A 15,404-nucleotide genomic window follows, 5' to 3' on the forward strand; every position below is an offset into this window, starting at 1 on the left:
ATTTTTTAACATTTTGGGCTTGTTAAAGGATCATGTGATGTTTTGAAAAAACGCTTCATTTAAAAACAATTATAAGTGATGCAATCATAAATTCTTTTGAAGTTGTTCAGTTTTGAGCAGATCAACTGACAACGCATTACAAAAAAACACTAAATTTGCAAAATCAGTTCAATGTGTTACAAATTGTCTGATAAATGGCAAAATGACCACAGGTTCTTTCCCCTTTCAAGTCATTGTAATTTCTTTTTGGCTCTAAACCGTATGAGACAAACAACAATCTGTTGGCATACTAGCAATCATTCATTGGCCATATTTAATCTTTCTCGACGTTCATAAAGTTCTTTCAAGAATCAAATCTTTTGAAAATGGTTTTTCCATGACCTCACACGCTCGTACCCTATTCAACACATCATTAAAATCAAACGATTCTATCATCAATGCATACAAAGCAGATAATTGAAAATCAATATTGAAAGGCTCCAAAATATAATCTTTAGAAAATTAAATCTTTTTTCAATATCCTTTAAAGAAAATAAACACTGCATTCCATTCCTCCTCAGCATAATTCTCCAGCTTTGAGTTGGCTAAATATCACCCACAAACATTTTGGAAGAAAAGAAAATCTAAAGATTTTATTCAGATTTTCTCTCAGCAGATATCATTAGTAACAAGTTAAGTTAATACATAGCTCGGTTGGGGAAGTTAATAATATTTGAAAACTTTTGATGTCTCTGAAAAAGAGGTGGCAAATGCCTCTTCTAGGACATAGATTTCTATGAAAGTTTTCTGCAAAAACAAGGTAGCCAACAACTTAACCAGGAAAGCAGCTCTATTTACCAGTCCAAAGAAGCCGACTCCTGACCACCTTTTCACCTTTTTGGAAAGACTTCCGCTGGCCACAAATCGTGTGACAATGGTTTTTGCGTCGGTAGAAATTGAAATTGGGGTTTTAGAATCTAATTTTCGGTCGGTTAAAGCTCTCTTATATCAATCTTTTATCTTGCTTATATCAAGTGACAAAAATCTGCTAGATGTTAGAATTTTTTTAAAGGGGTGTTTTTGCAAAATTTAGGCTTATTTTGCTATTTTTACGTTCAAAATGGATGACCGTCTGCACAAAAATGTCTGAATGGACGTTGTGTAAAAAATTCAAATTGAAATGGCAGTTACAATGTGATTTCACAGCCTACACTTTCCACATAATGGTAACAATCATAATGGTAACAATCAGACTACCCTTTTCAGATTAACTTCAATGAGAAAGGCAAATTCGAGTATTTCTGCGTTTTTTTAGCTTGAATTAAGGCCAAAAGAATGTTGTTTAAAGGCCACTGCCATATTCCTCGCCATTATTGTCATATTTTAATCGACATCGACCATCGGCAATGAGAAAGCAATGGTTTGATATTTTATGATAACATCTTTGAATTTCGAATTCGTGTGGTGAAAATGCTGATGGCAACCTTTGACGCTCAGTTCAGCGGCTGGGGCGCAATGTAGGCGCAGCGCCTTCGCGGGAGTTATGTATGACTTCTTCAGAAAAAGTGTTAAGAAAACTCATTGAAAATTTGTATGGAAAACATGCGGTCGAGACATCAGACACCAGTGTTTCGCCAAAGGTCGGTTGCAATCCAGCACAGACAGATCATGGTCATAGAAATGAAGAGAAACCCGCCTTAAGAAATACACCCTGAAGACTTGCTACAGTTGACATGGCAGCGCCACAGTGTCACCGTGGGAAACATCATCTCGCCACCAAGACCAGATAATCATCCATTTTACATATTTCTCGGGGTTCACTTGCTATATAAACATATTTACAGTTAGCTATCAGAATGAATTGTTTCTTAAAAATAGAAGTAGTATTTACATGTTCTATTTACGCAGAAACCAGGAATTGTTTACAATGAAAAATGGGACTTTTTATCAGTCGATTTCTGGTAAGACTTCTTCAACCAGTCAAAATATGGGATCACAAACTCTAAACAAATCTGGACCAGTTAAATAATTACATATAGCGACCTATAGATAAGCATCTATTAACACAGCTGCATGTAAAGGAGACTCTGTGTAGCTTTCTCCTTGAGAGATGTGACACGTAAAGTAGTCTAAAGGCTTAATAACAAAACACTAGAGCCAAACAAGTCCTGTTATCTAACGGCATTCAAGCGCTAAAGTAATTATTACGCGTTGTTGTTATCAGAATCAGGATTTCTTCCGCGGTGCACGGTTTTTGTTTCGTGGATTTCATTTCACAGATACTAGTCCATGTAGAATTGAGATAAGCTCTGGCCAGTTATTTCAAATTTAACACATTTTCAAATTTAACAAAGAAGATGAGTCGCATCGATACATTGTATATTGCTAGTTCGAGGGGGTGGTAAGCTGAGGCTCGGACATTGCCTGCAAAACGGATGGCAGACCTGTATTTGGACTGAGACAGCAACAAATAAAAAAGGTATGCAGCTTTTTGCCTAGTAAGAATAGCAATCATATCTAACATCTTATCACATTAGGATTACTTATTTAAAATCTTATCATCTGTGGATTATGAAAATTGTGTAGCGATCTTTACCATTGCATAGTGAATATCAGCAATGTTTGTAAAACCCATGATCCCACCAAGATACATTGATAAGGTCCAAAGTATGAGTCAGAGGAACAGTGCCAGAAGGGAGTCAAGGGGCAATGACCCCCACACCTTTCAGTAAGATATATCTTTGAGAATTGATAACCAAACTGTTTCCACTTCACGAACCCTGAGTCACATTTTCCGTGCGGCATATGACGCGTTCATAACGTCAATGATCAAACAACATTGCAGATCTATTCTTTATACAATTGTTTTTCACAATCAGTCCACGATCCTATCAATTGAGATTACAGCACAAAACTGATATTCAAAAATGCTATTTACGGCATTGCCAGCCTGAAAGATAATGCCAGCTTCGTAACAATCTGACAGCGAGACAAAAATTGGCAGCAAAACAGGTCTACTCAGTGCATTTCAAATATTCAAAGTTTGCTAAAAAAATTTTCGTTCTTTTCCGCTAACACGGATGAAAAATCTTAGTGACATTTTCAGCATTTTAGTTTTTTTCCCTATTTATTTGAAGATTACCCGGGTGAAAATATTTCATAGCAACAGACAACAGTCCAACCGCGAACGAATAATCAAAAACGAGCAACAGATCCTGGTCTTTTCTTTAAAAATTCACACAGTTTCTTCGGGGTTTTTTTCTCCGTGCTGCAAAACCATTTCCTTTATCAGACGATAAACCATTTTCCTGAAAACGATGCATAGTTTTTTTTCATTTTACTTCATTATTTTCATACACCTTTCTCCATGAGTAGTTTCAACACGAAATAAATCACTAAAATTTACAATTCAGTAAAAAATGAATTATCTTCAAGAACCCTACTGCTTTTACACAAGATTCTAATCGTCCTAATTGTTATCTCATTGGTTTAAAAATTCTAATTTGCTTTTTAAAAAATTTAATAGATTCTGTTGTTTCGCAAATCACTCCAAGCAACTTCAACACGAGAAGGATTATTTTATCATCTCTTTCCAAGGTTTATTTATTTCCAGGTTGTTCATTCTCTTTATTTCATATTCTTGAGATCGCTTTGCTCATTTTGAATTTGATTTACCATCAACGCATGGTCAAACTTAATAAATTGTTTTGGTATTAATACTGCAGATATATTGCATTGTTTCCTTAATGGGGGCAGACTGGAAAGCCTTATCTCTGACTTGTTTTAGGGGCCCTTGTTTTAGGGGCCCTTGTTTTAGGGGCCCTTGTTACAGTGTTAAGAAATGTTCAGAGATTCAAAATACACGGTTTCACTCACTGACACTTCACCTGATGCCGGCAAAATATAAAACGCACGGTTGAAAACAATAGTGGCGCTTCATATCACAGAACAGAAACAAACGTCTATTCTGTGCTCATATACGGCAGAGGGATGGCCATTGCGCATAAGAAATATCCCTTAAAACTAAAGAACGTCTATTTATTTATTACTGTTGTGAGCTCTTTATTGAAAAAGCGCCTAACTTTACGCATTTATCCAACGTTATAAAGGGTTGTTTGCTAATGGAGATCAAGTTAATAAAAGACGTATTAGAAAACAGTTTTTATTTAAATCTTAAGCAAAATAAACCATTCACTCAAAAACCATCATTGTTTCTGCCCCATTTATAAAAATGTACTGAATTTGAATTACGTTTGAATGGGATGAAAACGATTTGTCTCAGTTGCTGATTTCACATAAAGTTTACTGACTTTATCATGCAAGTATTTTTTTACTTAAAAACACTAAGACTTTGGTCATATCCTTTCTAAATAGAGATAATCATCGAAATTAGTGTTATATTATATTATTCTTTGATGTAAACAAGCATGAGAATTGCAAAAAAATTCAGAGATCATGAGATGCTACACCCCCTTCAAACACCCCCTCCATACACCCCCTTCATACAGCCCCTTCATACAACCCCTTCATACACCCCCTCCGTACACCCCCCTTATCTACGTGCCTGCTTACATAAAAAACAGCTCCTTCCATTTGCATTTGCATCTAATTCAAACTTCTATCATCTGTGTGTTCACTTCGATCAATTAATCATAACATCGCCATTTGGAATAATATTTTCCTAAAATTTCATCTCTTGACGGTACAGAACTTTTATGTCTTTTAATAATCAAAATTAATTGCAATCTTTTAGGCACCTGTAAAAAGATTTGAAAATGTCGCATGATCCCGGTTTGACAACAAAAGAGGAAATTCTCCTTGCAGTTTCGATATCTTTCGCGGCGTTGTTCATTGCGACGGTCATAACACTCCTGATCGCGCGGTACTGGGCGCCAATCAAAGAATGGTGTATGAAACATTTGCCGTGCTTTCAAGGAATGCAAGAGAAGAAGGATGCGAATGAAAATGTACCGATGACAAACAGCAAAGTGCCACTGGTGGTGCTTGGGCAGGATGAAAACCCGTTCGTAATACCCGGTTCAATCGTAAGCGAACGGGTCCAGCCTGACATGAAGAGTACTCGAAGCGGATCAGTTGTCAAAACGGCTAGCGAACCATCTAAAAAACCGCCCAAAACAAAGAAAAAGATAAGTAGAGCGCTTGATACAAGACACTCTATATTTGCTGTGTCCGAGAGTGACCAACAGCGGAAAATGAAAAAGCAACAAAAAATGATGAAAAGCAAGTCAGTATACCTGAGTGACCTGAATCCCCAATTACTGCGTCGAAATGCACTTTCGAAATCAGAGACAACACTTAACGACAAGAGTATCCTAGAGCAAATCTCGCCAGAATTATACATGACATCATCCAGAAGTGAGGAATCAATAAGTGACGTCGACAAGGAAGATTCCCTCTACAGCAGCTTCTTGCCAGTGAGAGGATTCTTGTCATCGGCGGGCAGCTCCCCTGTGACGTCAGACGACGAGAATGGGGGTGGAGGATCGAAAAGTTCACTTTTGGAATTGCGCCCTGAGCTGTATGACACTTCAAGGAAGAGGTCAGTTGGCTTTGGAACTCTCGGCAAGATAAAGATGTCTTTGCAATACTTGAATCATGACAAAACAAAACTGGAACTTTTTTTTCAATACATGGACCAGTTGCAACTAAGGCCAGGAGTTATTGGCATACAAGTTGGCATTACGCTGCTGCCTGAAAGAGAGAATATGTATCATTCAAAAATGCACCAAGCGACGGATCATCCAATCTTCGAGCAGTCATTTGTTTTTAAACGCACTCTACCAAATGACTCATTCAACACAAAGACGATTCGTTTCCACGTTTACATTTTGCAAGGGCAAGAAAAAAGGCGCTACGGGGAAAGTAATATGCCTTTAGCACGAAGCGAAATCTTTGGTCAAATCAAAACGGACAACGTACTCAATATCAACCCACCATCACAGACAGTAAGTACCATTGATCATAATTAACTTCACAAAGCATCTCCGAGTGATTGCTTGATCATACCAGTGATTCATTTATTAGATGCATCAGTAACTACTCGACTATAACTTGCGATTAATCATTTTCAGCTTCTGATTGATCAATCTTTCTATATATAATTGATTGATTAGACCGAGTGCAATTTATAATAGTTACAATCAAGATCTTCTACTGAAAATACATCTGTCAAGAACCTCACTCATTTCTTAAAACAATGTCTGTTCAAAAAGAATCTTTGAATAATTCTTTAATTGTTTCAAAAAGTCTTTCCTTGACTGCTTTGTTTCTTTTGTAGACGGAGGTCGGCGATGTCCTTATCGAGATATTCTACACGAAAACCGATGAGTTCCACGCTTTAATCCGTACCGTCAGACTCGCCTCAACGACGTCCGTTGACCAGTTAAGTGGTGAGTAGAAGATGGACCACTATGCATTATACAAAGCTTTTATATTAAGCAATAATTGTGACGGAGCTGCAAGGAAGGTATAATTTTGTGTTTATGAACCCATGTGTCCCACTTGCATGAAATAGGGCAAGAAACGAAGATATAAGAAAAAGGAAGAAAAAAGAGAGAAAAGGGGTGAAAAGAAGAGAAGAAAAGCGAAGAGGGGAGCATAAAGAGAAGAGGGAAGAAGAAAGAGTAGAGAAAAGAAGTCTGTTTTCTGTTTTCTACGGGTCATGTTTCAAATGATATCTGCAACCATAACTTTATTTTCAAAGAGTTGCACGTAGTTAAACGGTAATTGATTTTTCTTATTTTACAGCATTGCAAGTGAAGGCATACTTAAAGAAGAAGCGACGGAAAGTCGGAGAATCACAAACGAAGATGATTTCTTTGACGAATGAGAGGGAAGAATACATACAATTAAATCTGGATTTAAAGCACAAAATTCCATGGGCAACGTTCATGGAGCATTCCTTGCACGTGACGGTCTCGGGCAAGCACCGGATTCTAGGCAGGGTAATGAAAATAGGAAAAGTTATCCTTGGTGAAAACGCAGTCACAATGGCGGATAATATACATTGGAAAAGCATTATGAATTCGCCTGGTGCACCGTATAATTTATGGCATATTTTGCACGGGTATTAGTAATTGACAGACTGTAGTCGTTTTATACACAGAGAAACAATAGGTATTTGAGATGTGTAAGAGGTTTTAAATAAACAAACACAGCCCCACAACAATTGACACTTTCATAAAAACATCAAAACAGCTTGAAACCCTGAGCCATAAGTATCCACTAAATCCGTAAATTATGAGAATACTTCAAATTCGAAGATATAGGAAAATCAAGGAAATAGGAAATTAGACCGTTTTTAGGTATGTAAGGCATTTAAATTTTTGGAGAAAATTGTTGATTAAAAGTGAACCCATTTATCAACCCCTCTTTTGGACAATCATGCTCTGTTGAAATTGAAAAAACTAGCAATAACGAAAATGCCTTTTTCAGACATTCAGACAAACTACCCTCTGTAGTTTGGTGGGTGCAATGCACAAGCGCATTAAAGGATTCTTAGAAAATGTTTAAGTCATATTGATTGTCGTAGGTCATAAAAAAAGGCAGATTCCTCTTGTTTGTCTTAAAGTTTAGATTCTTATGGGTATAGAAGATATATTTTGGTTTTTTCTCCGTGTAAACTTTTATCAATGCTTCTCTTTCTATTTCTAACCTAAAAGATCTAAAAAAACTGCAGAAATGACAGTTGGAAAGATTACTTCATATTTTTTTCAGTTTATCTTAAAATTTTCCGTATTTGCGTCATTGGGACAGAAATCAAACACGCTGACTAAGCACAACTATTAATTGTGCACGAGGAAAGAAAAAGAAAGGAAATTCCTACTAATGAGGATACAGAAAATATCTTTTGCACGAATTTATTGCTGGATACCTAATAATAGTTTTGCAAAAGTGCAACCTATTTGTCTTTTGCGGTTATTTGCACTCGCGTAAATTTGCGATGCGTTACAAGGAACCCACGCTATTATCGGGGTTGCTTATAGAGCGAAAGTTTGATACAACGAGAAGATAACTCAATCGTCCTACGAAAATCGTCTTGCAAATTAAAAATGACGGTAGCTGGTATTATTCAGATTCGGCCTTTCAAGATCAGTTAAGTCAGATGCAAATTTTATTTTGTACCAATGCCCTTTCAAAAGCGGGTAAGTTTCACTCTCGAATCCCTGTTTAAGATGGGTACTCCAGAAACCTTCACTGCTCCCTGAAACTGGCATCTTGGAGAAAGGTGAAGTGAAGAGATTGGCAAGAAGCGGAAATAAATTATCCACAGTGAGACATCTAAAAGGAAAGCAGTGTTACATTTGTCCCTCTTTATGTCCCTTTTAAATTTCTGCTTTTTGGGTTCATTAAGTTTAAAAAATAAGTCGCACAGCATCACTTGAACATAAAGATGACTGATACAGCCTTAGCTTGTTATTCAATCGAAATATGTAAAAATATTGAAAGGAAAATCACACGCATTTTATCTAATGTGAGTTTATGGAAGGGGGAAGATTACACGCAGTCCAAATGGTATATTTTGCTTGGTTTAGTAAACACAACTTAGAGAGCAGGCTATGACGTGTTGCTCAGCGCGTTTAAATATACATTGATGCATGAGAAACCACTCGAGCATTCGAAACGCTAAACAAAACTGGTTGTTGAATGGTTATGTCACTTATTGTGTAATGTTTGATGTTATGTTTTACAAACAGGCAGTCCGTTGCGTTACTAACAAATCGTAATCTTAAAAGCGGATTCTTTACAAGAAAAGGCATTAGTTGATCACTTGCGACGATTTTTATCGAACAGTGTAAAATATATAACATAGATTATTTAAAGGATTCAGTAGGAACTCGAATAAATTTCCATTGTTTCTTTATTACAAGATTATTAAGGGGAACGATGATACAAAAAATGCAAACAAAACCAAATTCTCGATGAAAATATCTTAAGCTAAAATTCTCGAAAATTTTTCATGACAAAAGAAAAAATGATTTCAAAAATCATACGAAATTTCACTCCTTTGAGGTGAAAGATACCAGGTTTTGAACGTGCGAAAAGCTTACGTTTTATCATATTCAGTCAATTAAGTTTGTTTTAGATAAGATGTTGTTTCCTATATTTACCTACTAACAATAAACTTGTTGTTAATAATCTTGAGCGATGAAATTTTACGCTTTTCCTTTGGGGTTACAACCAATTTAATGTATGGACGGTGAGACGCATTGCTCTGTCCCTTTTAAAACCATGATGGAGATGGGGTAGCAATTTCTTGGGAATGCCGTGGGGGAAAGGATCAAAAATTGGCTGGAAATATCACACAACGATTGCAGCAAGAAATCTCGCAGGTAAACATCTTTCAAACATTGTTAATAGTTTACTCACAATACCAGTAATTTGTATAGAAATCATGACCTTTGCTCGACGCAGTCAACCCGATGGATGATTGATCAGTGAACATGAAAGAAGGACCTGCTTGGAACTGCCAAACCTGTTTATACGTTATTCAAATGGTACGCTGCTTTCATTGGTCGAAGGATTAAACAAAGTTCATACGAGCTCAAGCAAGCTACTGCAGCACTACTTGATTTCAAGGAAATATCAATATTAGACCGCTAGTCGGCGGATAGAGACAAAATGCGTATTTTAACGTATTTACTTATTGCCTGCCTTATTATGGGCCTAATCACGGGTAAGTTTCATCTATTTCTAACTTCATTATGAACGTGGAACGTCGTGACAGTCGGACAAGGCAATTGACAGGAGCCCATCCTGCTAGCGTCAATGTCTTACAGTTCTGTACATGGCAAAGATAGATATTGGTTTGTGCTTGTAAAAGATCATTGGTAAACTTTTGAGAATCAAAAATAGGAATGTAAGGCACTTGGTTATCAATGACGTAAAAATAGTATTTTTACATCAATGTGTCTTGAAATCAAAATTTAAACAACAAATGTCGCGCATTTTTTACAAATTATATTGGCCTTTTTATAGTTATATTCAAACAAATATTCATCATGGAAAGTTTTGTTGCGTCACTTAAGTTCGCTCTGCGTTAGTTGCATCGTATGAACCAGGTGAAAAGCTTTTCGCGGCAACAAAAAAATCATTATTTTTGATCTAAATGTGCTATAATTTTGTTTCCTAATAAAGCAAAAAAGCACAAGAAATCGCACAAGAAAGCTAAACAGCAGAAAGTCGCAAAAGAGCAAGACGTTCAGCCTGCGCAACCGGTAAGTAGAGCTATCATCATCTTTCATTTTTAAACTGTCTATCAATCTCGTCCTATTATTTTTCAACACGGTAAATAAACCAAAGCAAGAGCCACTTTTTCAAAATTACGAAGTGACAAAGGCAATTTTCGTAAAAAAGCAATTAAAATATACAGATATATCTAACGCATAACTCAAATCTTCTAGGACCAAGAGAACAAGGAAGACCAAGACGCTGCAGCCCCAGCTCCAGCCCCAGCCCCAGCCCCAGCCCCTGATGCACAGCCCCCACCAGCCCCTGCACCTGCAGCACCAGCTCCAGATGCACCACCACCCCCAGGACCTCCACCAGCTATTCCACCCCCAGCACCATTCCCACCTGCACCAGTTCCAATTCCAGGAGTACCACCTCCTGTTTTCCCACCCCCTGGCCCTCTCCCACCACCTGCACCACTCCCAGTAGATGGTAAATACGATGATGGAAAGATGGACATGGCTGCCTCTGGATCTGGACTTCCACCACCAGGTAAAGCTAATAAATTTTAGAAGTATCTAAGTGCTAACTAACCAACTTGTAGGCACGGATTTGAATATTGTCAAGCAAACAGCATACAAGCAGAATTCTGACCCCGGGTTGGATCGGGTTGGATTGATATCATAATTAGGAAAGACCGTCGATACTTGATAGACGTTAAATCCTAGATTGACATTAGATAATAGATAAACGTTCCGGTTCTTGTGATAGGCAGAATGGCATTTAAGCGTTCGCTTGGTAGTTTGGTAATAAAACTAAAAACATGAGTATCTTGGCACTAAAGCCTTGATGCTCATTAACGATTACTTTACTCTTGCTCTCTTATCTAATCACATTAATAATGCAATTCTCTATGGGCATATCTTTTCTATATTAACATAAATTAACTACTAATTTCTTTTCCTCCTACGCAGTTTACGCAGCACCATTACTTGTTCCTCCTCCGGTCTACCCACGTAAGCTAACACACAACTTTACTAACACTAACTTGTATTAACAATAACTTCGTACCAAACTAATTCCTGTTTATTTCAAAATCTTATGATCAACAATAAAAACGTCACTACAAGTCATAACCTTGTGTTGATTCATACTGCAATCTATACTCTATTTATAATTCTTTTTGAAAATTATGATACATCACATATTTTCAGTTTATAAGAACTTTATCATTGAAGAATAAATAGATTAATGAAGAGCCAGAGTTATAATGATCGCGTGCAAAGAATTGCTCAAAATCAACTAAGTTATGTTTAGATGAAAATAAAATTTTTATTTTGTATAAATTTCATGATTTTAACGTTTTTATGATAAATATTCTAAACATTAAAGTATTTCCAAGACTAATCATTTCGCTGACCTTGGTGCAAATACTGTACGTAGCATTTCCTAATATCAATGGATACATAGAACTTTTCACCATAACAAGATGACTATGCTGCCTCACGATACCAGAGCAAAACCTGTTTACATAATGCTTCATTTACAGCTGCACCATTCCCTCCAGTTGGACCACCACCACCAGTCCCACCTCCACAGGTACCACCACCACCCCCAGGTGCACCTCCACCAGATGCACCACCTCCACCACCAGGACCTGCTCCACCACCACCAGCTGATGGCGGTGCACCACCCCCAGCTGGCGGAGCCCCACCACCACAACCAGACCAGGACAACAACGATGATGACGAAGACAACAAAGATGACGATGATGATGAACAAAAACAACCACAGCAGCCACAAGACCAACAGGATCAACAACAACCACCAGCACAGCAAAAGCAAAAGCAGTACAAGGTTTGTGTTGAATGGAAATTTCGATAAGTGATATTGAGGGTGGGGGATAACCTGCAAGTTACAGTTCGTCTAAGAAACAATCAGCAATTGAAATCGTATAGTATTTTTGAATAGGATGAAACACTATTATTTGAGGTAGAAGACCCTATTCCCTCAATGCAATTAATTACTAAAGGATAGAGTGTGCTTGTACAACAGGTTTTCAAATCAGGTAACTCACGTTGCACGTCTGGCAAAGTGTCAAAATGTATCAAACAGCAAACACTTTTCAATGACAATAAACATTTGTCATTTCAGATAAAAAACTGACATAGACCTGTTCCGTTGTAGCAAAGAATCATCGCACAATTCAACCAGTTACATTTAACTGCTTTTTAACTGCAAGACTGATGAAACCCTGAGCTTTGTCAAATCTCCTTTACTGAGATGCTCATTAAGGCAATGAAAAGATGCTCTTACTTGAAGAAAATAGCAAGAAATCAAACCGAGCCTTATAAAAATTTGCCTGCTCAATGATGGCCTGCGAGTAGCCAAAAATTACGGTAGCTGTCGGACATTTAAGGCCAATATGAAATTCTATAAATCCTAAAACTTGTCACTGAACAGATTTTTTCGTCTCTAATAGGATGATGAAGACGATGAAGAAGTAGAGGCAGCCAGATACGACAATGATGATGAGGATGATGACAAATCTGTCCAAGTTAAGGCCAAGAAACCAAAGAAGGCCAAAAAGAGCAAGAAAGTCCAGAAGAAATCAAAATCAAACAAGAAGGACGGTAGGTTGATGGCCTTATGCATTGCCTTCTTTCCTCGGATCTATACCGATACCAGAATTTCTAACGTCCTGTGATTAAATGTGATTTGTATTTGCAAAAATTCTATGAAAAAAAATCAAGGAATAAACTAGCGAGATGGTGGGAGCAATTACAAAGAAGCGACTGGTGGCAAATATTTCAATACTCTAAATATCCATCGGAAAATTTAATTGATAATCGAAGTGCGGGACAGAACAACTTATGGTAGATACAGAGCAGGACGAAAACGCGACCTTCGCAAGATTTGTGAACATACCATCCTTAGTCTGCATCTTTCGCAGTGTTTGTGTTTAGTCCTGGCAGATAAATATAAAATGCACATAAAATAACCATATAATTAACAAATTATATGTTCACACTTTGGCGCATAGAACAGGACGGTTCTAAAATGCAACTCTGAGCTCCACACTGTTCTGAATAGTTGATTGACGATTGCATTAAGCGTGAAACTTGTGTTCTATACACTGTTCTATATAAATACGTCCTGTTCTATACATCAAAGCGTGTTCTCCTTTGCCCTCGGCATCGACCCTTATATGACAAACTGGTAAAAAAGAAGCTTCATTAAATATATGCTCATACCATGTTGCTTTTCTCAAGTGACTTGAATTATCCAGCCACCAACCTTCACATAACATCCTGCGACAAAAAATCAGCTTGAGCTAGTTACTAACGACTAACTTATAAATCAGACACTACCATCAACATTTACCAGAAACATAATTCTTGCACGCAAACAAAACAAAGCTAAAAACAAAACATGACTGACAGCTTGAATAAAAAGACTTGCAGTTAAAATGTAAGATCATTCAACAAAGTGCATTCAGCACTATTTGAAAGGCTGAGAATGCTTGAAGATTTTAGCAGCAAAAAAAGTAAATAAGTAAACACAATAAATAGTGAAAGTACCATACGTGATTCAGTTTTAATGCAGGAATGCCCAAGGCATAAGATACTGATGACCTTGAAAACAAAACAACAAAAGTCAAAGCCAAATAATTAAAATAATGACAATGATAATTTAACATTAAGTTTGTTACAATTAACATTTAATGACCTGACAAGAGTGACTTAATGACTGTCTTTCTAATCCATAGGTCAAACACGTGGGACAGTCGTTAGCCACTCTATTAACAGAATATCTCAATCCCCTAATGCTCCACATCTCCAACATGCATTGTCTCATACTTCTTCTCACTCTCATATCAAATCAGGCAGGAGAAAGCGAAGAAGCCTCTCCGATATCCTTCTGAGAGCTGAGGATGAGGACAGCAACCAGGCTGAAGAAGAACAACAGCAGGATGCTGCTGCCCGTGATGAAATTGCTCCCCCAAAGGAGCAGGAAGATTCTGAGGATGAAGAGAAGGAGGAAGAGGGTGGCAGCCGCAAGGATGGTGGTGAAGCAGATGATGAAGATGCAGAAGAAGAAGACGAGGATGAGGAAGAAGATGACGAGGATGATGACAAAAAGAAGAAGAAGGAAACCAAAATCATTAAGATTATAAAGGAAGTGCCAGTTCCAGCTGGTCCCCCTCCACCAGCACCACCCCCATACCCATACCCACCACCACCAGAGGCACCAACACCACCACCACCCCCACCATATGATCCATATGCAACACCACCACCCCCACCTCCACCTCCACCACCCCCTCCACCACCACCACCACCTCCACCACCACCACCACCTCCCCCTCCATACAAAAAGAAGGCAAGCAAGAAATCCAGCAAGGGACACAAGACCAGCAAATTGCACCGCCTTTCTCGTCATGGAAAGAAACACAGAAACTAGATTTGCTGTTGGAGATTGAAAATGGACACAGTTCGAATCTGACATTGCTCAAGTTATCAATATAAGAATTTACTGCTAAAAAGACAAAATTTACCTTTTGTTTTCATATGTAAACAACCAACAGTCCCACTGCTATGTAGCCAATTAGCTGATATAGAAAATCATTGTTAACCTAGAGAAAATTGAAACAATTAATAAGGGCCTTAAAGCAGTTATAAAACACCCTATACTGTCTATTAAAGCAAATATTTTAAATTTTTAAAAAAAGAAAACAATTCTAAGATGATTTCATTAAGCAATCAAAAGTAGAAATGAAAAAAAATCAATTAAAAACATTGAAATGAAGGTTTTGAATATTCCTGTGTGGAAGCAAAATAAAGTCTACAACATTGGTATCCTAGATCAAAGGCAGGCTAAATTGATTGCCTAGTAGGCTCATAAAAAGAAAATAGCTATATTGTGGAAGTAAATATCTACAACATTGTACAAACAGTGTAAAATATGCTTAGATTGCTTTAGAAAATTAGAAAGCTCTCTTTAAAAGTGATTTTTGATTTAACTAAATGAATAAAACAAGTTTTGAATTTATTTGGTTGCATTCTAAGTATGTTTAATAAAGATTATGTGAAACAGTCTTAATGGCTAGAATAAAAACATTAGAACTTCATTAAAATACCAAGATATTTTCTAAACTAAATTCTAAGGATAAAATAAACAAGTTTTCAATGGTATCTGATGATTTAGCTTCAATTTCATGTGATTAACATTCC

General features: G+C 37.2%; 3 protein-coding genes across 5 annotated transcripts in view; 2 read left to right on the top strand and 1 right to left on the bottom strand.

Annotated features, from left to right (window-relative positions):
- LOC135695641 (uncharacterized) overlaps nucleotides 1–13,818 on the bottom strand; it is a 74,443-nt gene extending 60,625 nt beyond the window's left edge. Inside the window, exons 1-2 of the mRNA XM_065214784.2 lie at nucleotides 13,757–13,818; nucleotides 13,425–13,481 (exon numbers count right to left, since the gene is read on the bottom strand). The gene's annotated coding sequence lies outside the window, so the exon portion shown is untranslated. The remainder of the gene's footprint in view (nucleotides 1–13,424; nucleotides 13,482–13,756) is intronic.
- Nucleotides 74–9,676, top strand: LOC135695639 (synaptotagmin-15). The gene is made up of 4 exons (XM_065214782.2): nucleotides 74–2,458; nucleotides 4,733–5,945; nucleotides 6,278–6,389; nucleotides 6,748–9,676. The coding sequence occupies exons 2-4, from the start codon at nucleotides 4,755–4,757 to the stop codon at nucleotides 7,071–7,073; spliced, it is 1,629 nt and encodes a 542-aa protein (XP_065070854.2). The 5' UTR covers nucleotides 74–2,458; nucleotides 4,733–4,754; the 3' UTR covers nucleotides 7,074–9,676.
- Nucleotides 9,496–15,210, top strand: LOC135695638 (uncharacterized). 3 transcript variants are annotated; one of them, XM_065214779.2, is made up of 7 exons: nucleotides 9,496–9,676; nucleotides 10,138–10,217; nucleotides 10,404–10,722; nucleotides 11,145–11,186; nucleotides 11,720–12,027; nucleotides 12,653–12,803; nucleotides 13,940–15,210. In XM_065214779.2, exons 1-7 carry the CDS (start codon nucleotides 9,622–9,624, stop codon nucleotides 14,632–14,634), a joined length of 1,650 nt encoding a protein of 549 aa, XP_065070851.2. In that variant the 5' UTR covers nucleotides 9,496–9,621; the 3' UTR covers nucleotides 14,635–15,210. The 3 variants fall into 3 exon arrangements, with proteins under 3 accessions (XP_065070851.2, XP_065070853.2, XP_065070852.2); XM_065214781.2 differs by having other exon boundaries at nucleotides 9,497–9,676; nucleotides 14,057–15,210; XM_065214780.2 differs by lacking the exon at nucleotides 11,145–11,186 and having other exon boundaries at nucleotides 9,497–9,676.
- The last annotated feature ends 194 nt before the right edge of the window (nucleotides 15,211–15,404 follow it).

This window comes from Rhopilema esculentum, chromosome 2 (genome assembly GCF_057945365.1).
Source record: "Rhopilema esculentum isolate cy_ngs chromosome 2, ASM5794536v1, whole genome shotgun sequence".
NCBI lineage: Eukaryota > Metazoa > Cnidaria > Scyphozoa > Rhizostomeae > Rhizostomatidae > Rhopilema > Rhopilema esculentum.